We start from the raw sequence: 22,540 nt of genomic DNA on the forward strand, positions 1-22,540 counted from the left end.
TTTTGGATAATGTTAGAGACATATATGTGTTAGGAATTTAACTTAATTCTTAAAATTTGTGAGATGTGAAAATAAAGAAAAATTACACACAAAAAAAATAATCATATCACACAAGATATATACATAATTCGGCAATGTACCTACATCTACAAAGTTGTAGAGATTTCATTATATTAAATATATATATAAAAAAAAATTATAAAAAAAAAAAAAAAAACAAAGACGGCTAATGTAGTTTTTAAATGCACCAACTCTAATTTTGAAGTGTGTATATATATATCAATCCCAAATGCGGATTAGTTATAATATAAAAATCACACAGGTAAGTTAGTATTTAACTGCCACAAATAATAGAATTGAAGGGAAGGAAAACACTAAAATAGTGATAGAGATTAAAACTAAGACTATCTCAAATTCTTGCATTTTATTATATAATATTAAAAGTAAAAGTCCGGCTTATGTTATAAGCTTCTGCGGAGCTCATGAAGAAAAAACAATGTTACGAAGTGATGTATATAATTTTTAATGCTTGTTTGCTAAGACGTGTGGGATATTATATGTTCTTGACATGTAAGTTTTGCGTGTGAAAATTATAGGGCAACGTAGTCATAGCACATTATTAGTGTTTGAAACAAATTAGTCTCAAACCATAACCCTTCAAAAATGTTCTCTTTTCTTTTATTTCTTTTTCAAAAGAAAAAGAAGAAGAAGAAGCATTGTTGCTATAGAAAGGTATAAAGAAATAACGAAACAAACATGAATAGAGTGTGTTGTCTTTGAATTTTTCTTAAATATGTGTTTTAAATATTGAAATATAATATGATCACACTAAATAATAATTTTAAATTGCTTAATATTAATATAAGACACTAAATATTTAGAACATTTCCATTGAGTATGATCATTGCAATGAAATGCTGGATGTATTCATTGAAGTGGGTGGATCTCAGTGTGGAGATGTTGAATTTTTTCTTTTTTCTTTGCGTAGATGTTGACAATATATATATATATATATCGACTTATTGTCATTTGATTTTCATAAAGTCTCTATCCAAGGAAAGAGTGTTTTGTATTTTCGGGTTATATATTCGTTGAAGCAGTAGTTACTAGTTAATCACGTGGGGTGGACTAGTAGAAGTGTTCAAACTTCAAAACGTATAAATTAAAGCTTGTTATTTTCTTTAAGAAATAAAATTGAGATAAAACCAAAACATTGTCAGGTCAAGTAAGGGAAAAAAAAAAAGTTTTTTATGATTAGCTCAATTAGTAAAGTTTATTATCGTTAAATAAGATATTTGAGATTCAAATACCGCCTCCACCAAAAATCAATTAATATCTTAATCCAACAATAATGAACAATTATTATGAAGCAAACGTCATAAATTATAATATTATCATATTTATAAATAAAATAGACGCTATAAGGTGAAACTCTATTGTGTTTTAAAAAATAATAAAAATATATAGTAAAGAAAGAAAAAGTTGGAATCTTTTGTTTTTTATTTTTTAAATTACTTTATATTTTATATCTGAAATTAATATCATCGATTCTAGAAAGAACTCAAACCCCCTAGCTAGCTACCAAGGGGACCACCGACCACAAATTATTCAATTATACGAACAAGAAGAAGGTAATGCATAATAAATGATTTAAAATAATACTGGAGTCTGTACAAAATACAGTCCAAGATATGTTTCAAGAGAAGGAAAAACCTTTTATCAAAAAAAAAAAAAAAATAGAGAAGGAAAAACCTATATATACATTTGATACTTTTTCCTACGATAAAATTTTTCAAGTTTAGTTATTTTGATACTGTCATAATGCAATGCGATGTAAATATGGGTTAATTGTAGCAATATATTCACTCTAAATTATGGGTCGTTTGTATTGTCTAAAATTATTAAATTCTGAAATTAACAATTTCATATTCTAATTCAAAATTGATTTGCAATGTTCAACATGCCATCCAAATCAGAGTTAAAATAAACGAATTAGTGACTTAGTTAAGTGGAGTGCACTAAGTCAAAATTTACCAAATGGTCCATTTGGAATCAGGGAAAATGAGGGAAATAAAGTAGTTTGACCCAAAATTAACCTATTTTTAGCTAACTCTATTTTACTCATTTTCACTTTCCCTCTTCCCCCCTCAATCCAAACAAGGCATAAGAGTTCCATTGTCTGACTCTTGAATTCAATGTTGATTGTAAATTAATTCTCAAAATTTTCGGTGTATTGCAATTAACCCACATTTTTTTGTAATTTATTTTCCTTGAAGCTACCATTAGATTTTTCTTTCTGATTTTTTGATGAGAGGTTCAGATATTCCAACTATTAGAATTTGGACAATTGGGTCGCCCACTAGTGAACATGACCCTTGGTTGGCTCATTTAATATGATTAATTCACACATAACATAGATTATATTGCAGTGGATTATAAAAGGGTGTAACATCTTTCATTTATGTAACTCAAGGAAATAAAAAATATTCTTCCCCTCCACCATTCTTTCAAGTTTTTAAAGTTTTTATTAATTCTATCGAGTTAAGAATATATATGTCATTTTAATTGTTATGATTATAAGCAAAATTTAGGTAAATTTTATAGGTGTTATATCTTATATAGTAAGGTTTTTTTTTTTGGTTAAGTCCTTCAATGCATTGGATGGAATATAAAATTGACATGGGTTAATGATCCGTGACAAGACATTAGATGTTAGCCACACTTTTAATGGACTTAGCTTGAATTCAATATTCTAGCGCACTGAATCGATCATGATTGTAATATATATACACTTTTAACCATGTATTATCATCACTACATGTCCAACTCATTGAAGTCTTGGAGCTAAGCTTTGCTCGCTGTTAATTACTCCAACACTGTTAATTAATCAATCGTGTATTCATATCGTATTCACATCGTATCAACTCCAGTGAATTGGAGGTAAGAGTCCCTCCAACATTAGGATAATTCAGCCTCAGGAGTTTGAACTACGGAATCATTTTGAAAGGAGGAGACAATCTACTAGTCCACGACACGATGTAGAGTGTTGTGAATCATTGTTAATTTCAAATATATTGAGGCCTCCACCCACCCCCACTATTACTCTCAAATTCCAAATAACCATGCAACTTTCTAGTGTTTTTTTCCCTTGCATTTCCTCGCTTTTTTTACTATATATCCAACATTAACATCATCTCTGTCTAAAACATTGGACTATAAAAAACCAATCATATATGTTTTTTTTTTTTTTTTTGGAAATCAGATATGTTCAAACTTAACAAAAGGTCTAAAATAATTATCACACCATTGTCCATACTCATAATTATGTCTCACTTCTAACGTGAAAAATTAATGTGAATGTTAGAACTGTTTTAATTAAGAATGAGTACACTCAAACAATGTGGATCACATGTTTAAAATAACTGGTCGGTGTGGATATGCTTGCCACGTATTTGTGCAGACGACGTATTTTATAGATAAAAAGATGACAGTGATTTGTGTGGGAATTATAATCATATATTATAATCACATTTTAATGGTCCTACAATCATATATTTGTTATTTATTTATTTTTTGGGTATTTTCTATCTACCATTCTTCGTCTTCTTCGCCATGCATAATAATAGCGAGAAAGAATGAGTTAATTTAAACAATAACATTTTAACGAAATATTTTTACAATTTGTTTACATCACAACTTTCCTGATATTCCAGATTATATGAATTTGATGGGAGAGATATGTATTGAGTCATTTATTAGATTGAACTAAGTTATATTTTTTTAAAGATCATTACAATATGCTCTTAATCTTGTAACTCGAACATTTTCCTCCTTAAATTAAGTACTTAAGTACTTTATATATGAGGGATGTCAATTCAGTTATAAGTCCCTTGGCTAGATTGAACTAAATTACATAAGTGATTATAATTAGTAAAAGCTCCAATAAAATTGCAATACTTTGGATTATGTGAATTTGATTCGATGGATGTGCGAGGTTTTGAGAGAATAAAAAGGAAAAAAGAAAAGAGGAAGACTTATAAAATAATAACACTAAAAGTATTAAACATAAACATTGAATAAAAAAGAAAATGTGGCATTATTAGTTTAAGATCTATAACTGTTACTATAATACTTATTAGTTGTGCATTTGACATTCATTATTTTTGCTAACTTATTTCACTATTTAGCTTATTTTTCTACTATTTATGAGTTCTACTGCACTTTTTGGTACTATTTATAGGTCTCACTATACTATTTCAGTTAACTTTTACATTTATCTACATTGCTTACAGTAAAAAAAATTTAGTTTTAACTAAATAAGCTATTTCCAAATGGTGAGTTAGGTATGGATTATTTTTGCTAACTTATTTTACTATTTAGTCTATTTTTACTACTATTTATAGGTTTCACTGCACTTTTTAATACTATTTATGGGTCCTATTGTACTATTTCAGCTAACTTTTCTTTTTATTTATAGTATTTTTAGCAAAAAAATTTCAATTTAAGCTAAATAAGCTGTTCCCAAATGGACACTTAAAGTGTGTTTGAATACCGCTTATTTTGCTGAACATTGAAAATACTATAGCAAAATAATTTTTAAATATGTTAATAGTACTGTGAAACCCATTTTTAATGAAAGTTTTGGTAAAAAAAGAGGTTTGTGGGTTCTGTGAACAGTGCACGAATCCACCGGAAAAGACAAAAACATGCTTCTCCAAAAAAAAAAAATTACACAGATGCAGGACGCAAAAAAGCTCTATCCAAACGCTTATTTAGTGAACGTTTGGATATAGCTAAAAAAAATTTTCAACTGCATCTAGCATCTGGTAGTGGGTCTCATGTACTATTCATGAGACCCACAAGCATTTTTTTTAACAAAACTTTCATTAAAAATAGATCCTACAGCACAATTCACACATTTAAAAATTATTTTACTACAATATTTTTAATTTTTAATAATAAGTAATATCTAAATAGACCCGTAGAAGTAATTGTCTTTACTTACTGATTTTATTGAATTGTTTTGTTTTGTTTGGTGGGCTGGACTTCACTTTCTCTCTTACAACACTTCACACATACAAACACATGGTCCATGCCTTTATATATAGGACATGATTGTGTGGCTTTAGTACACAGCTACAAAATAATCAAGTGAGAGAAAATTTGAGACACAGTGAGATCTAGCTATAGAAATGGGGGAAATACAGCCATGGTCATCTTCATCCTCATCTTCATCTTCATCAACAATGCCTTTACTGTCTTTGAATCATGTCTCATTTGTATGCAAGTCTCTGAGAAGGTCCATAAGGTTCTATGAGGAAGTCTTGGGATTTGTGCTCATCAAACGCCCTTCCTCCTTCAACTTTGAAGGAGCTTGGTAAGCCCTTCTTTTCACTCAGCCATATTTCTTTTTGTTGTTTAATGGTTTTCTTTTGGAAAAGCTTTTTTGGTGTTTATGCATGCAACCAGATGGCCAGATGCACTTGCTAGCCAGCTAGCTGAGTTGTGATGCATGGTCCCATGTGTTGTGTATGGCTCACAACCTATTCAAGGGCGGAGCTACATGTTAAGCATGGCCCCCCAAAAATTTTGGAATTCTTTTTTACTATATAGAAATATTTAATATTTTAATAATTAGCCCTCAAAAATGGGACCCTCTCATCTATTTGAGTTGGTCCAACAATGTTCTAAAAAAAAATTGTCCAATTTGTCTAGAGAATATATTGTTTCTCAAATTCATTTTTTATGATAAAATGTGTTCTCGTATTTTTTTTAAGTTTTGGATCATTTATGTCTTTGATCATTTCATTAATTTAATTGAAATTTTTTTACTCATAACAGTAGACAATTTGGTAACTTATATTGAAAATGAAAATTGTAAAGATTTCACTATAAAAAATGGTAAAAGATTAATTTAATTCTATGAAACATTAAGAATTCATTATGAAAGATACTAATTTTTTGTGTGTGAATAGATACATGTGTTTGTGTATGTGTATAAAAGTTTGTATAGATTAATAAATTAGCAACACAAATCGCCCTCCAAACAAAAATTTCTAGCTCCGCCCTGTTCATCTGGCTAATAGGGCTGAAAATGGATCAAATTGTTGAGTTTGGACAAGGAACAGTTTTATATGATCAATTATTTAACAATCAGGTCAAACTTAAATATAAATTTAAGACTCAATTATTCAACAAGTTAAATTCAAATATAATAATGTGATAGCCAACATGCCAGCTAAAAATGAGACTGCATTTTAGTAAATTTACGTATATGTAATACTATATGATTATGTTTATATTATGTATGTATACAAAAAAATATACCATATAAACTTACCATTACGATATAAAAGTATCAAATTATTATTTATAATTTATTAATAAAATAAATAGTCGAAGTTCAAGTGATAATCAGTTGTAATAATTTCTGTCATCTCATGAAGCTGGTTCAATTCCCAGCTTCCTCTCCTCCACTCTCTACTAATCTTTATGTTTTTTTTTTTAGGACAAGTTCCTAGTAAAAGATTATATATTTTTTAACCACACACAAAGTTCGTGAATCTAATTTTTATAACTTAAAATTTTATTTTATTTAATTAACTCAAATAATATGATTTCAATTATAATTTAGTTATTAGTAATTTTTAGTATATATTTCCCAACTTGCAATTGACGCACCCACAATCAATCCAAAAATACTATTTGTTTTGGTGCATGCGTAACTGTGAGTCCATCAATTGTTGATTCCATTTCCAAATTCAAAGATTTTTCATGTGCTTGGTTGAGCAATTTGCTTTTCTTTTAATCATTTCATTTCCTTAACTAAAATGGGCCTTTCTTTAGGTTGTTCAACTATGGAATTGGCATACATTTGCTGGAGTTAGACCATGATGTCCCAACAAAGAAAAGCGCAATAAATCCAAAAGACAACCACATTTCATTCCAATGCACAGACATGAATCTGGTTATACAGAAACTAGAGGAGCTGAATATTGAGTATGTTACAGCAGTGGTGGAAGAAGGTGGAATTACAGTTGATCAGCTTTTCTTCCACGACCCTGATGGGTACATGGTTGAGATCTGCAATTGTCAAAATCTCCCTGTTCTTCCACTTTCATCATGCCCTCTCAAGCTACCTAAAACCACTAGGAACCGTACTCCCCCATCATCATTTTATGGTAGGTGTTCTCTGCCATTTCTTGCAACTATTACTTATCTGAGTAAAAAATTCTAGTGACAAATTTCATGTTCTACCATAACATATCTTATACATATGACATATGTATCATCTCTCTCACAACATGTGAGTACCGTATAGTCATTTATAGAGGATCATTGAGATATTTACCAAGCAAAACCTTTTGAACGCCATAAATTTATTAATGAGACTCGTTATTATATACCAGAGATAATTACACCTGGAGTAAAGAACAATTACACGTCTTAAAGGCATGTGCTTTCTATAGAGTTGTGTTAACGTCTAAAAGTAAATGCAGGGAAAAGTTTAGAGATGCAGTGCTCTGGAGAAGCTGAGGCGCTGATGATGGAGAACCTAGTGGTTGACATGATGAACATTTCCATGTGAGAGATTCCTCAAGAGGGATTGATGCAAATTTTCGGAAAGTTATTTTATTAAATTGTTGTGCATATCGTGTAGAGAAGATGTCAAAGCTTTTAGTGTGAGAAAAATGAACAATCTTGCTTTTGTTTGTTGAGTTTGAGTTTATCAAGCTTTTGTTGTGTAATAAGGTTACAGTTCTAGTGTAAACTGGTTGATTTCATCAATATTTATGTCACTGATTTCTTTGGTAGAACTGGTTGGATATGGTCATGATATAACCAAAAAAATAAAGAAAAAAGAAAAAGAAATGGGGAAGTAAAATATGAAACCATGTTAGATCAGTGCATTTTGGCAATCATCTTTTTCCCTTCCGTTTCTACTGTAGTTTCAGTAAATAAACAATTCCAAATCATCACATTGGCCTTCCTTACAATTTATATCCTATTGGAATAAATTGCATTTGAAATGGATATGATTGAACTTGCAAAGTCATCATTTGGATTCAACTATATACTTACAATCTTTCATTAGCATAAATAAATAAACAAATTGAATAGTTAGAATCTAATATTGCTTTTTTGATGTCTACATGAATTGATCATATAACTACCTATTTCTTGCTATGTTACAAATCCTTCGAAAGGGGGTACAAAAAAAATATGTGCTAGTAGCTGAGGGGTTAACTAGAAAATGCCCTCAGAATTCAGTTTCAGGAATTCCAGATAAATAAGGAATAACTAATAATATTACACGTTTCTCAAAAAAAAAAATATTACACAAAAAATGGCCTTACAAGGGAATTTTCCCACAGAATGTTGTTCCATTCATTCGATCTACCAACTTTCTAACATAAATTTAAACATAACTCTACAACATATTTGTGAATCACTGTAAACCCTTCACCCTTGCTGTCAACTAACCGGTGTGTATCGTCCAATCCAGTTAAGTCAATAAGCCTGTGTTTGCAAAAATTACGTTTGGGGAACAAGAAATCATCATCAATGTATCTTTGTAGTGAATGGAGACCTCACCACCTTCAATAGGAGCCTTCAGATTCTTTTGCAACATTAACTAAATAGGTTTCTTGCAGAGATGAATTCACAGCTAAATGCTTAATGTTACTGACTAATATTATGGCTGAGAGGGCAAGGATCAGTTGGGCCAGCATAGGTTAGTGTAAAATAACTATTATGCATTTCATTCACCTGATGAGATGACAACAAAAACATCATCAATGGCCCATTTTCTTGGTTCTGACTTCTGTGGAGGGTTGATTATGGCACACTCTGCATTTGCAGTGCGGTAGCCAATCACAATTTCCTGCCTTTGACGACCTCTAATCATTATATCATAAAAGCAGAGTTCTTCCTGGTCGAATAAATAGAATTCTGCAGGCGTGATACACATCTCGCTTCCCTGCATAGAAACATGTCAAATTCGCACAAATTTCTAATTTTCTAGATTTGTATAGTTTACATTAGGGATAGCATGATCTGTAGCTATTAAAAGATTGACAAGTTAAGCATCAGTATCCCCCACTGAGAAAATTAATATATCCACCTAAGATCTGATTATTCTTGTGGGACAAATAATTATGGATAAGTTCCCCAGTTGAGCAACTAAAGAGAGAGAGCTGAGTTGAATAAACATCAATATAATATCAATTTACAAATTTAGAGACACTACCATATTTCTAAAATTTGTAGTAGATGGTATATTCTATTCTTCCTAGGCAAGCCTAATTTCTTAATAGGAGATGTCATAACTTGGGGATGCAGTAGCAACTGGCCACATCAACGTGATAGCTTAAAAGGATCATTCCAAATTATTCAGACTGATATATTACCCACTTGATGTGGGACTTACAGTTGACATACACCCACAAAATGCTTCCAATTTTCAAATCATTGGCAACTCACATTTCAAATCCTTTGTCATGGGGTGCTACAAATCTCCTGCACTCAAATTTCTGATCAGTCCACATTGCAGTTCTCCTGAGCTAAAAGGGGCTACCATGTTACTTTGTAGTTTGTACTATTTGTCACAACCCAAAGACAAACTAGCTTTTCACCTGTGTAATACCCTAAAAGGACTAGTCTTAATTGGAACTTCTTGTAATCACTTGTACCACATACACAATGTGGAATGCAGTGACTGCTCCGCAACACTTTCACATTTTAAATCATTGGTAACATTCCAAATCCTTAGCATAAGGTAGCATGAGAAACATTTTTCATGCGCTTCATATGATATTGCATTGCAAGTGTCAAGGGAGGATGTTTGACCACCATTAGTTTTGGAAAGTATTAGCAAACTTGACAGTGCCTATATCTGAAAATCCATTTCATTGATTGAGAGACAAATTACCATCTCAGCTAATAATGTGTTCTACTCTCAAATTACTCTCCAGGTTGATACTCAAAATATAGCTATAAAAGAAGTATACATCTAATATTATGATTAACCAAACTCTCTGCCCTGCTTAAACATACTGAATACAGGCTTAGTCAACAGCAAGACTGCTAATGTTCTTATTTCTTAGTCTCTTCTTTCCACTGTAATAGAATCCAACAAATGAATTTGGACTGGGTCATATTTCTCTCTTCCTAATTAGTTCTCATTAGCACTTCTATCCTGTCTCTAGAAAGGTAAAATAATTTATCAGAAAAGAAGGCATTTGTGAGCTGACGAATTCCTTTCCATTATCAATAACATTATTGTGTTCATCAAACTGGAAAAAAGTAAAAAAATAAATGAAGGATGGAGCATGAAAGGTACCTTTTCTGCGAACAGCTCCTCAAGAACACGATTTATTTGCTTGTCTTCAGCCACCATTGCTAGTGCCATACTGACCAGTTCATTTGATAACACATAGTCACTGATTCTGGACACTGACACCAGGTTTCTAGTCCTAGAATCCAGGATTTCGCTAATAATTATTGATTTGTCTGAAGCTTGTTGCATTTGACGGATCCAAGAGCTGTGAGAGAACCCAGAGAACCGTAAAGAATTTGACTTTGTATCTTTGTGTGGAAGACGCTTTGACTGCAATCCATTAGATAACATGCAGATTTTATCACTGGTCAGAAGTGAGAAATCTGAATGTACAATGACAATGTATGGCAGTTATAAAAGTTTTGGTTGAACTATAAACAAAAAGGACAATAACAAACTTAAAACACATGAACACTCAAACAAAATACTGCAATTGTAGCTACCTGTATATCTCGTATAAGAAGAAGAGTGGCAAGAGATCGTGAATCAGCTTGCACAACAGAGTCCTCCAGCGATTCATCTGCAAGAATTAAAATCTGTCCATTTAGAGTTAGTAAGCAATTAAAGAATTAACCAAAGAAATTTCCAGAATTTCTTGTTCATACTCAAAAAAGGGGAAAAAATCTGCTTTGTAAATTAACTACCATGCTAATTTAGATGTTGTGAATAGCTTACATAAGTTAGCATGTATGGATGCGGAATAGAAGCCACCGGTTTTAATTTTAGCAGAAGCGTTTTGTAGCAGATCAACATGTTAGAAAGAAGATTGGTTCTATGATGAAGTTTTGGGAAAGATTCTACATACACTGAAATTCCAAGTTCATGCATTTTGCAGCTTATGATAATGTCCTGCAAAGTGAGGTGTCTAGTTCTGTTTCTAGAGATATATACTTTCTACTGTTTCCATGTTTTTCAACCTAACTGCAGAGCAATTCTGTCCACCTAAATTTGTCAACCATTAATTAAGTCAGTTACCTGTTAGGTCTAGTAAAGCCCTATATTCTTTCAACTTTCAAACGTCATCAAGATTCACCAATTTGCATTAAATATAGTAGAAGCCATCTCCAAAAAGCACACATATATTAGAATCCTAGTGTTTTTTTCAAATTGCATTGATATCCATCAATCTCATGGTAGTCCAAGAACTCTCACCATAAGCCTAACCTGCAAATCATGATCTTGCGCCTTCAAAGCCCAATGTTACACATACACTTCCAATCCAGACTTAACAGCAACAAAGCCTTAGTCGGTTAGTCCCAAATTTTTAAGGTTGACTATGGATCCTTAAGATTAGTCAAGATCAGCCACATATATTATTTTCCTCCATTCTATTCTATCCAAAGTCGTAACCTTTGTTACTTCCTTAATTGACATATCCTTATAACTACTACTAATATTATTTTTAATCTTTCTCTACCTTAAGTGTGCGTTTGGCATGGCTTAAAAAGCCAGCTTTTTTTACTATTCAGCTTATTTTTGGTACTATTCATGGGTCCTATTATACTATTTCAACTACCTTTTATAGTACTTTCGGCAAAATGTTTTCAGCTTCAGCTACATAAGCTATTCCCAAACAGACACTAAGTCTTCTAATTTTTTTTTTTCAAGGTTGTTATGCTAAAACACACACACACAGGGAATACCAAAGAATAGAAGACTTACAGAATCAAATGTCTCTAAAGGAAGATTCTCTAAATGCCGTCTAATGACAGCATTCCCCTCACGATGGACAAGTTTTATGTTCTCTAATCTAGATACATCAAGTCCACCATCAGTCAGCTTCTTCTCTCTTTCTTTTTCTGGAACCTCATTAAACATCCACAGTTGTGAACCTGAAGCCAAAAATGTCTCTAGAACCTGAAAAATGGCAAACCACAGATAAATTTGGAGCTCCAATTTAAAAAATTGCAGAGCCAGTTTCCATATTTCTTGATGACTATTTTAATTTGCTTAATTTTTTTCTTTCTTTAATATTTAACTGGTATCTTGTCTCTGTTTTTGTATATTAGTATGAAAACCTCAGATTTCTTATACCATGTTCACCATGCACAACTTATCTAAAAAAGCAGGGAGGTAATAGTAAAAATGAATTGAATCATGTGACAAAGCGGCACTTTTAAGGTGACATTAAGAATTAAATTATAAACAATACTTTATTTTGCATTTGTAAAAAAGTTACCATAATCATATCATCAATGTCACGGCGCCAGCCGCAAAACAATATCTTCTCGGGATATTTTGGAGGGTCGGGTATTTTTGGAAAAAAACCCCTACATACCTGCAAAAAGGACAGCATAAATGAGATAAGGAAAGACAACTGAAAAAAAAAATTTCTACAACAAACCATCGAACACGATGAGCATAAAAACATAATCATTATTTTTCATATAGCTATAGGTGAAAATATAAGAGAGATCACATCCAGTGGTTATGCTGGACAATCACTGATGACATATATTCCATTTGAATCTGGTTATCAATGGCCCACTTTCTGTCAATCTATAAATAAACATGTCTACAGGTAAACACAACATGGAAAGATCAACTTGTTGACAATAATTTCTATCCTTATATTATAGTGACACATCACCAATAGAAACTCAAACATAAAATTTATCTACTACAAATAGATTATACTACATGACATGTAAACATTGGACATCTGTGCTTCTGAGCTTTATATCAAATCCAATAGCAGCTCAAACAAAAGGGGTGGCCCTCTTGATGCCCAAAAACCTGCAACCCCAATTCATATCCCAGACCTGCCCACTTTAAAACAGAGTGGTAACACTTGGACAGAAAGGCTAATGATTGCTGGATCTTTTCAATTTCCCAAACAAACATCATGAAATTACAAAGCCAAATGTAAGAATTTAATCAGACATAAAGTTTTGTAACTTCCTAAGCTGTGACTATCAATTTGAAAAAAAATACACATGCACGCAGTTTGATGCTACATGGATTTAGAAAAGAAAACAAGAAGGAAAGATAACCTCTGGAAGGTGATCTGGAGCATAAGTGTCATCATCTTCAGCTATAACAAGGACTTCATCCCCTTCTTTCAAAACATAATCATCATCTGGATTTATGTCTATCTTTCCGCCTTCAGCTGCCACCTTAATTCCACAGGGAACTGCATCAGGAAATGAAATAAGAACATCTTTAAAATGCAGACCATCCAACTCAGGCCACCTTTTGATATAAAATTCAGCATTCTCAAACCCCAATATATCCTCCCATATCTGCCAAAAGAAGGGGAATTGAATAGATTAAAAAATGTAGTTTAAATTTAGAATTAAAATAAGGGAACCTAAAATTGTAGAAGAGAGACTGTATAATTCATAGGCTTTATGACATACAATAAGACAAATGTAATATTTATATAATTAGAAACAGAATAGGAAAACATTAGTACTTATGTCCACAAGATAGCCATGTTTTCTGTGTGCTTTTCTTTCTGAAGAATTTTAAACCAAAATCGCTTGATGTACTCATCAATCTAATAATTAGTATTGTTAACTGAGTCTCATTAATTAGGATAACCACTGCCCTATTAGGCATCTCATGATAACTGGCTCTAATTGACTTTTCCAATGAATCGTCTCCTTTCTCTCATTAAGGACATATTTACCTTCTATTGTATTTATCGATAAAGTGTACAAGCACTACAGCTCAGTTATTTACAATTTTTATTACAACCACTACATTCCTATTTAATTTGCAATTCATACTAAGAATTTTTTTTTTTTTTCATTTTTAAAAGTCATTTAACATTTTAATTTAATTAACTGAGAACAGAAAATTAAAATAACCTGACCATCTCAACTTAAGACAGTAATTTAACTGAGATTTTTCTAAAAATCCACCAATTTGATACCGATCTTTTCTCATTTGCTTGTCATCTTTATTTACAAACAATTTGTTTGAAGACTTAATGTTATTACCTTGCATAAACTTCACCACTAACTATTTATTATTGTTGGTCATAAATAAGATACACTGCAATTCAACTTTAAATTAAATACATGAATAATAAAATTGATTTAAATAAAAAACATGTGTCAAACAGGTCTACAAGCTCGTTTAGAATACAGTATGATGCTACACTGACAGAATAGCAGACAAGGATTTACATGTTCAACCCCTACAACTACAAGAGGCCCACAAAGTGCACACATTCTGCACAAAATAACAAACCAGAATCATTGACCAAAGAATGACATGAAAAAAATTACTTAAAATTGATTTTGAATTACCACCGCATTCAAGGGAAATTTAACAGAGAGAACTGAGAAAACATTCTGAAGTACACAAAGCAGAATGCTGGATTATAGGTAACTAAGGAAAGGCAGAGGCCCTCATTTTGGAATCATTAACACTAACCCTAATTAAGGTTTTTTTTCCCCATTTGAGTCTGGCTCTAATTAAGAATTGAACTATCAACATCAAATTTATAAGAACTTGAAACTGAGAGTGGAGCTTACTAAAGAAAATTTGTCACACAAGCAAGAAAGTAGTTTGATGCAAACAACAGTGACATTTAAAAGGACCTAGGAGTGCAACTACGCACCCAACACACACACACACACACACACACACACACGACAAAGAGAAGTTAGAAAGCCGGGGTGGGCAAAGTCACCGACTTCAAATAAACTTTAAATTTGTGATAGAAATGTAACTGTAGCATAGTAAGTAACCTGTGCAAGGCCAGGTTGCAGAGCACATTGTATCATCAAGCGCCCAATTACATCATGTGCAACTACTGTTTCAATAAGATCCCCTCCAACAAGCTTCACCAGGGGCTCATTATCAATGTCACTCATCTCCACAACAACATGACCCCTTAAACCTTCTTTCACTCCAGTGAGACTGAGCACAACCCTCAAAGCACGTGCATCACTCTGCTAACAAATATATGAACATATAAGCTATTTTGTTTCAAAGAAACAATATAAATCATCGAAAAGCCTAAGGCCATTGAGAATTGGGAGTAACCTGATCAGCATTTTCATGTGACGCTAATACAATGATAGCACGTGCCTTTGAAACTGAGACCTGTGAGTATGGAGGGGGAAAAAATCTGAATAAAAGATGTATAGTTTTAAAAGACAATGAGAGACAGTAAAAGAGCAAGCAACTACTGTGATCAGGAAAAAAGAAGAGGGGGGGAGAAGGAATCTTAGATACCAAAAAATACCTTCTTTAAGTCAGCCAGTATAAGAGGACTGCCACTTCGGCATATAACAGATGTCCCCATGAAGTCAAATTCTAGCTTTCCTATGTCTATCTCCATTTCCTCCTTGTCTCGTTCTGCAAGTACAACAACAACTCCACCACCAATACTCTTGTTTGCAATTGCAAGCTGCTTCAAGAGTGAACCCTATAGCCAACATATCATAAATTAACTTTGAATTGTTTTCTCTCAATAAATTTGACACTTTGACCTCAAGATTTGTGCAGTTGACCCATTTCATAAAAACCAAATATGTTCAGGCTTAGAGAAGCCAGCAACAGAAAGGGTCAACCGCATATGAGGTTCACTTTGCACTTTCAACAGGCATAGAGATATACCATTCAATAACTTAAGAACCAGAAATGCTAAAAATGTTATAAAGGGGTGCTAGCAACAAATCTAACTTCACATGCACCCTGTATATGCTGAAACCAAATTTTGGACAGAAACCTTGCACTTAAAAGGAAACACTCAGTTATTCATATCAACTCATTTTCCTTTTCTAATGGATCTCAAGCACCATAATTAGATATGAAATTCCAGTAACAGTTAAGTTCATGCTTTCTACAACTTATTTGCTGAAAGATGAAACTTTTGGTAATATATAACTAAAAATTAATGGCATCTCAAAAGTTCCATAACAACTTCCCAAAGCTAAACCAGTATTTACCAATCACCCCAACACTACAATCTTAACAATATCCAAAAGTTAAAGGAACATATAGATATCACTCGAAGATTGCCAATGAAAATTAGACACTGGAGGTGAATCAAGCTCAAATGCACTCAAGAAGATTACCAATTTTTCACCCCATCCAAGAATAAGTATGTGGTCCCTTTCAATGACTTCACTCTTTCCTTTCCGCAGTGAATCCACCTTCTCTGAGATAGCATCAGAAACAAGCCCAAGAATCATTGCAAATATAAGCATGCCTCCTGCACTTATGGAGACAGAAACAATCCTTGGCCCAGTGCCAACCCTGTCTGCATGATTTCCTGCATCAGCTACGAAAGTCCAGGCAAGCCAAAGAGCTTCAGTAAGGCTACTCTCACTTACTGCATACAATGCCAATCCACCAAATCCTATAAGGAATATAGTTGCAAAGAGAAGTGCAAGCAGCTTTGCATAAGGATATATAGAGAAACACACATCCACCATGTATGCAACTCTCTTCTTCAAGGGAACCTCCTCTTTGCTAATCTTTGTACTCTTCGAAAGTCTTTTAATTGGGGGAAGACGGTCCAGATATTTGTAAAACATAAATGGCATAAAGATTGTGAACACCACTGTATACAAGGCAACGGTTCTACTATTAGCATTACCAAAATGAGGAATTGAACCATTACAAATATGTTTATCACCACAAAGACAACAAAGGTTACTTTTCTCTTCCTGCAAGCAAACAAAACCAAATTAAAATTGTGCATAAAAATTAACCAACAAAAGTAAAAGGAATGTCCAAAAATTGTCAAAAATATAAACCTGAAGTTTTGCAACTCTGTTTTGTAGATAAGCTGCATAAGGTACAGATAATATACAAGTGAAACTGAGCTGCAAAAGAAATTAGAAACAAAATTATAAAAACCCCAAAAATAAAATTTGAGAAGCAAGTCATCAACTGCTGTCTCTGAGAAGCTCAAACAAAGAATACAAAAAATAATTTGACACATCTACATCATTGGCTATCTTTTGAAAATAGAAATGGCAAATTTCAGACTTAACAATATGTACTGATATAAGCGGACACCATGTTAGCTAGATTTCCCATAGAACCATGATGGAAACCCCTTTGGCGGTGCATTAATGATCTAATTCTCCAATAACGGCAACCCAAACTTCTCCCACCAGCTCTAGAGAACGCCAATAAGTAACTGATATAAATGGAAATATGAACAAGGGAAGAAATCAAACTTGCTTATGGTTCATTGAGTTACTTCTTGACCTTATGTAGTAATTGGGAGGGGCTCCTCAATCCTTTATTGAATTACACCAGAAAAGAGACTGGTGTAGTATATTTTTTTATTTTAAAGGAGGTTATTCATTTTTTTCTAATGCAAAACAATAGGGTGAAGCCAATGTTATTTACCCAAAACTCAGGGTATGTCAATATAATTTTCCAAAAGCAAAACAGGGAAAAAAAAAAAAAGTGAGCAAGAATTTTTTTCTTTTAAAACCATGATTAAGGTGATTTTCTTGGTTAACCAAATTGACAAATACCTTGACATTCAATCTGTATTTTTACTTCTCATTTCCTCTACCTCTCCAAAAACCAAATTAGTTTTAATAGTTTTCAGTATGGCAAAAATTTCTGCCCGTAAAACTTGTCCAAAATTGGACCACATATATTCCCATAAAACCTATTTAGAAATTTGGTCTTTTCAAATGCACATTCCCTCCAAAAATAAGGTTATAAAATTTGCTATTTTCACACACACACACATATTTGGTTTTAACTTGAGCCACAAACTAGACAGAAAATAAAACTACTTCAAAATTTGGCTTATATCAAAACTAAACATAAAAACCAACCTGATTGACTGACTAATAGAGGTTTATTTTTGTCCCAAAAAAAAAGAAAAAACTCAAAATTTTCTCTCTTTTCATTCACTTTCTCAACAACAAAACCGACATAAAGCCATTAGGGAAAAAAAAAGGTTAAAATGCAAAACTCTCTCTCTAAATTTCACCATAAATCATTTCATTCCTCTAACTTTTCTTCCGTTCATTCCAATCCTTTAAGTTTCAAGTTTTTTCAATTAAGGCTCTCCATCAACTTCCGTTAAAATTTAAAAAAAAAAATTATGGAAAATATTTTCAATCATTAATTGGATATTTTTTAATTAAAAATTTGGACAACTAACCACAACATTTAATAAAGGAGAGGCCTTAATTGAATAAACTTGAAAATTAAAATGACAGAAATGAATTCTCGTAAAATATAGAAGGCGGGTTTTGCATTTTAGCGAAAAATAAAAGAAACTAATAAAAGAATGTATGTACCATAGAATGACCATAAATAAAACCAGTTCAAATTCTACTTATATAAAAACTGAGCTAGTTACCTCAACATACAAACCAAATTAACTAACTAAATGACTAAATAGAGCTTTTTCCCCCCTCTTTTCATTCACTTTCTCAATAGCCCAAACATAGATAAAGCCAATTTTTAACTAAATATAGGGCTTTTTTTTATTTTCTTTTTTTTCAGTAACATTCAAAACTCAATTTTCTCTCTCCCTTGACTTTTCCTTCACTTTCACAGCAACTAACCAGACACAAAGCCAAATTCTAACTAACCAGACTTTTTTTTTAATATATATATAAGACAGACTAAAATTTTATTAACACGCTGTAAAGAGTGTTTATTTTTTACTTAACATTGAAAGCTCAGCTTTTTCTTCCCCTCTCTTTTCATTCAATTTCTCAGCAACCAAACACACAAAGCCAATTCTAAATATCTAATGACTCACTAAATAGACTTTTTTTTTTCCATTTATAGAAATTTTATTTACACGCTGTAAAAACTGATTATTTTTTTCCAAAACATTTAAAGCCTACTTTTTCTTTTCCTCTCTTTTCGTTCACTTTCTCACCATTAAGCCAATTTCCAACCACCTAACTAACTGACAAACTAAGTACAGTTTTTTTCTTTTCTTTTCCCTAACCTTCAAAGCAACAAAATTTTTTCCCTCACTTTCTCAGCAACCAAACAAAGCTAAAGCCGATTAAAAAAAACAAAGAATAAGAAGAAACTAACCAAATATAGAATGAACGACTGATTAAATTCCCGAGTCCTCCTCGCAGCTAGTTGACTCACCGAACTCGCCTGACTCGCCGAACTCGACTGACTCACCATAAGCTTGTCAGTTTCAGAATCTGAATCCCTACTATTTATATCATTCCGAGCCGCAATCTGGTGATTCTCAGGCGACGCTGCAGATTTCACATCACCCACAACAACAATCGGACGGTCAGGATTAGGATTCGTACTGCGAGGCTCGACGTGGACGCGAGTTCTATTTGGATAGGAGAAGTAAGAGGCGGAGGAGGATTGATCGAGGCCGATGGATGAAGAGACGGAGACACGAAGAGGATGATCTGACGGCCGAGAAGAAGCGGAGGCGGAGGTGGTGAGAGTGTTGATACGTCGTACGGTGGAGAAGAGTGGATTGGTTTCGGCACCACCGGGGCCAGTGGTGGTGGTGGTGGCGCGTAGTTCGGTTAAGGCTTTGGATTTGGTGAGAAGTGGTGGTCTTTGTAATGAAGATGAAGGTTTTGTGTTTTGGTTTGGAGGGAGTGAGTCTTCTTCTTCTTCGTCGTTTGATTTAGACATTGTGAAGAAGAGGAGATAATGATTTTGGTGATTGAGAGAGATCTAGAAAAGTAGAAGAGACGAGAGTTGCAGTAGAAGAGTGGGTTGCCTGCTGTGTGTCTTTTTATTATACTGGAGCAGGTTCACTTGGAGGTGTGTGTTAAGATTCTCTAGAGAGAGAGACAGAGCAGAGTGATTTTTTTTTTTTTTTGTCTGAAAGAAAGTTTATTTATTATATATATATATATATATATATATTTAAATAGAAACTTTTTATTCAAGATTTTATGTTCTAGAATGCACATATATTTGAGTTAACTTTTCACCTAGTTCACACCGGGAATTTGGATAATGTTTGAATGATTCATAATGCATTATTATACCATCATTTATGTAAGTTTGAACTTAGTTAAAGCGAGGGGTAATTAAATCTTTTTATGGTGTCTGATATTTGTGATTGAAAACCTATTTATATTTCTCTTAATATTTATTTATCTTAATAAAATAAGTAATTTTTTTTTTATAATAAAGTTTTAACTTATGACATCTATTTTTAATAATTCTGTTCTTATTATCAAATCAAAATATTAATCGATTTTTTGTACAGACAAAAATTAAACTTTATTTCTTTTAATTAACCATCAGTTTAACAAACTAGAATCCGCTAAACTAGTACTAAATCAATTAGTATAATACAAATTATTATCAATATTATAATAAAATATTACGTAGCGATTGAATAATAATTTTGATTAGTGTAAACTCAATAATACAAAATAAATAAATATATTTTATAATTGGTTACACCTCAATTTTAAGATTTATATCATAAAATTCGGGAATGAATTAAAACAATTCAACAATTTGTAAAATCCCATGTAAACTACTACACATAACCAAATAAATGTCACATGTCATATATTGGACTACAAAATTTGAAAGAATTTAGGTGAGAAGAATCTTATCCCATTAATATTTTAAGTATCCTTCACATGAAGGAAGGAATTTTACTGGGACGGAGTTGAGTTTCCTAATATTTTATTATTATTATCATGCATGGAAAGTTGGGAAGATTGTTCATGCTTTTAGGTTTAGCATGAATGTGGGCCGCAGAGGTCAATTCATGATGACGTGAATGGCAGTGATGATTTGGGATTTGTCTGGTGGACTCTACAGTTCGGTGATTGCATTTCCGTTTGAACTTTCTTCCCAAATTAGTTTGAAAAGGAACTCTACAAATTTCTTATAAATCTTTGAATATAAATTTTGAAAATCTAATCGTTAGATTGTATGTTTTTATTCATGCATGTAAAATTTTAAGATGATCAAAAATTAATTGCTATCTCATCAAATAAATGTTAAAATTTCAAATTTTTATGATCTAAAATTATGTATATAAAATAAGTTTATTGATCGAATAATAAATAATATCCCTTATAAAAAAAAATAAATAATATCCATTTTGAACAAAATTTGATATATATGTTAAGAATATAAGGAACATGAAATTCAACGGTTAGATTTTTAAAATTCACACAAAAAAAAGATACATAAGAAGTTTAAAAAGTTTATCTTCAAACTAATTTGGAGAGAAACTTTACTCTTTCCATTTTTAGTTTTTATAGTTTAAACTTTTCATTTTTAAAAATTTTGGACTTGTTTAATGCAAGTGTTTAAACATATTTTTTTTAATTTTTAAATAACATCGTACGTATTTTCATATATTTTTTAACTCATATTACCAAACGACCCATTTATATGGAAAGTTTGTCAAAGTTGACGTGAAATAAGGTCTTTCAAACGTGTTTTGATAAAAGATGTAAGAATAAATAAATAAAAAATTGCAAGTATAGACAATTTTTGAATTTTTTTTTATAGAAGTAATCTTTTTTATATTAATTACTCTTCACAAAAAATATTCTTGCAATAATTGAAAATTTTAAATTTGGTCTTTCTTTTTATATATCATTTAATTATTTTAATACATTGAAATATTAGCAGACGCCTATTACATATAGTCATATACTAAAGGATAAAATTGATATGAATTTAATTTTTTTTCAGAGACAAATATTTGTAATTAAATTTTTAACTTTGAGAGATAAAGTTTTTGTCCATAAACCAAATTTTATGGACAAAAACCGTGTTGGCTCTCATTAAAGGCAGAGGAACATCAGTGAATACATTCCTTGCTCACAAGTTTGTCCATAATCTTTATAAAGACAAAAGAACTCCTAAGTTTTGCGTTAACTATTATCCATTTATTTTTGGAAAAATCTTTTTAGAAGGTACAATTTTATATATATATTTGTCAAAACTTTTTATTATTAAGAGTCTATTTAGTATCAGTTTTAAATTTTAGTTTTTGTCTTTTATATACAACTTTTTAAAATCTCATTTTTTCCTCACTTTTTTCATTTTTTTCGAGATACAAATATATTTTAACATACTTTCAACAAAAAATTAAATAAGTTCGGCATGTTTTGATCCTTTCAAACAAGAGGGGTTTAATTGTAGACTTATAATTACCTAAATGTTAACATTTTCGTCAAAGAGTTGACTTCAATGATGCAATGAATAAGATATTCAAATCCCTTCTAACCAACCATACCATTAGTTTTTAAGAAATTAGCATTAATTTTACATTAAATC

General features: G+C 31.8%; 2 protein-coding genes across 6 annotated transcripts; one reads left to right on the top strand and one right to left on the bottom strand.

Annotated features, from left to right (window-relative positions):
• Nucleotides 1–5,116: 5,116 nt before the first annotated feature.
• On the top strand, nt 5,117–7,817 carry LOC115977547 (metallothiol transferase FosB-like). The gene is made up of 3 exons (XM_031099454.1): nt 5,117–5,377; nt 6,847–7,181; nt 7,500–7,817. Exons 1-3 carry the CDS (start codon nt 5,193–5,195, stop codon nt 7,586–7,588), a joined length of 609 nt encoding a protein of 202 aa, XP_030955314.1. The 5' UTR covers nt 5,117–5,192; the 3' UTR covers nt 7,589–7,817.
• A 304-nt stretch (nt 7,818–8,121) lies between these two features.
• On the bottom strand, nt 8,122–20,086 carry LOC115977546 (ion channel DMI1-like). 5 transcript variants are annotated; one of them, XM_031099451.1, is made up of 13 exons: nt 19,334–20,086; nt 17,059–17,127; nt 16,959–16,968; nt 16,375–16,862; nt 15,540–15,722; nt 15,338–15,397; nt 15,022–15,243; nt 13,333–13,581; nt 12,519–12,617; nt 12,002–12,196; nt 10,783–10,875; nt 10,343–10,609; nt 8,122–8,980 (listed from the first exon to the last, which is right to left on the bottom strand). In XM_031099451.1, the coding sequence occupies exons 1-13, from the start codon at nt 19,907–19,909 to the stop codon at nt 8,762–8,764; spliced, it is 2,730 nt and encodes a 909-aa protein (XP_030955311.1). In that variant the 5' UTR covers nt 19,910–20,086; the 3' UTR covers nt 8,122–8,761. The 5 variants fall into 5 exon arrangements, with proteins under 5 accessions (XP_030955311.1, XP_030955310.1, XP_030955309.1 ...); XM_031099450.1 differs by having other exon boundaries at nt 15,040–15,243; nt 16,375–16,968; XM_031099449.1 differs by having other exon boundaries at nt 16,375–16,968.
• Between the last annotated feature and the right edge of the window lie 2,454 nt (nt 20,087–22,540).

This window comes from Quercus lobata, chromosome 2, assembly GCF_001633185.2.
Source record: "Quercus lobata isolate SW786 chromosome 2, ValleyOak3.0 Primary Assembly, whole genome shotgun sequence".
Lineage (NCBI taxonomy): Eukaryota > Viridiplantae > Streptophyta > Magnoliopsida > Fagales > Fagaceae > Quercus > Quercus lobata.

Coding starts and splice junctions, on each gene's coding strand:
- LOC115977546 (XM_031099449.1), bottom strand. CDS start 19,909: ATGTCTAAATCAAACGACGAAGAAGAAGAAGACTCACTCCCTCCAAAC. Junction 15,723..16,374: donor TTGGATGGGGTGAAAAATTG/GTAATCTTCTTG, acceptor TGTTGGCTATAG/GGTTCACTCTTGAAGCAGCT. Junction 15,244..15,337: donor CACATGAAAATGCTGATCAG/GTTACTCCCAAT, acceptor ATTTGTTAGCAG/AGTGATGCACGTGCTTTGAG.
- LOC115977547 (XM_031099454.1), top strand. CDS start 5,193: ATGGGGGAAATACAGCCATGGTCATCTTCATCCTCATCTTCATCTTCA. Junction 5,378..6,846: donor TTCAACTTTGAAGGAGCTTG/GTAAGCCCTTCT, acceptor GCCTTTCTTTAG/GTTGTTCAACTATGGAATTG. Junction 7,182..7,499: donor TCCCCCATCATCATTTTATG/GTAGGTGTTCTC, acceptor AAGTAAATGCAG/GGAAAAGTTTAGAGATGCAG.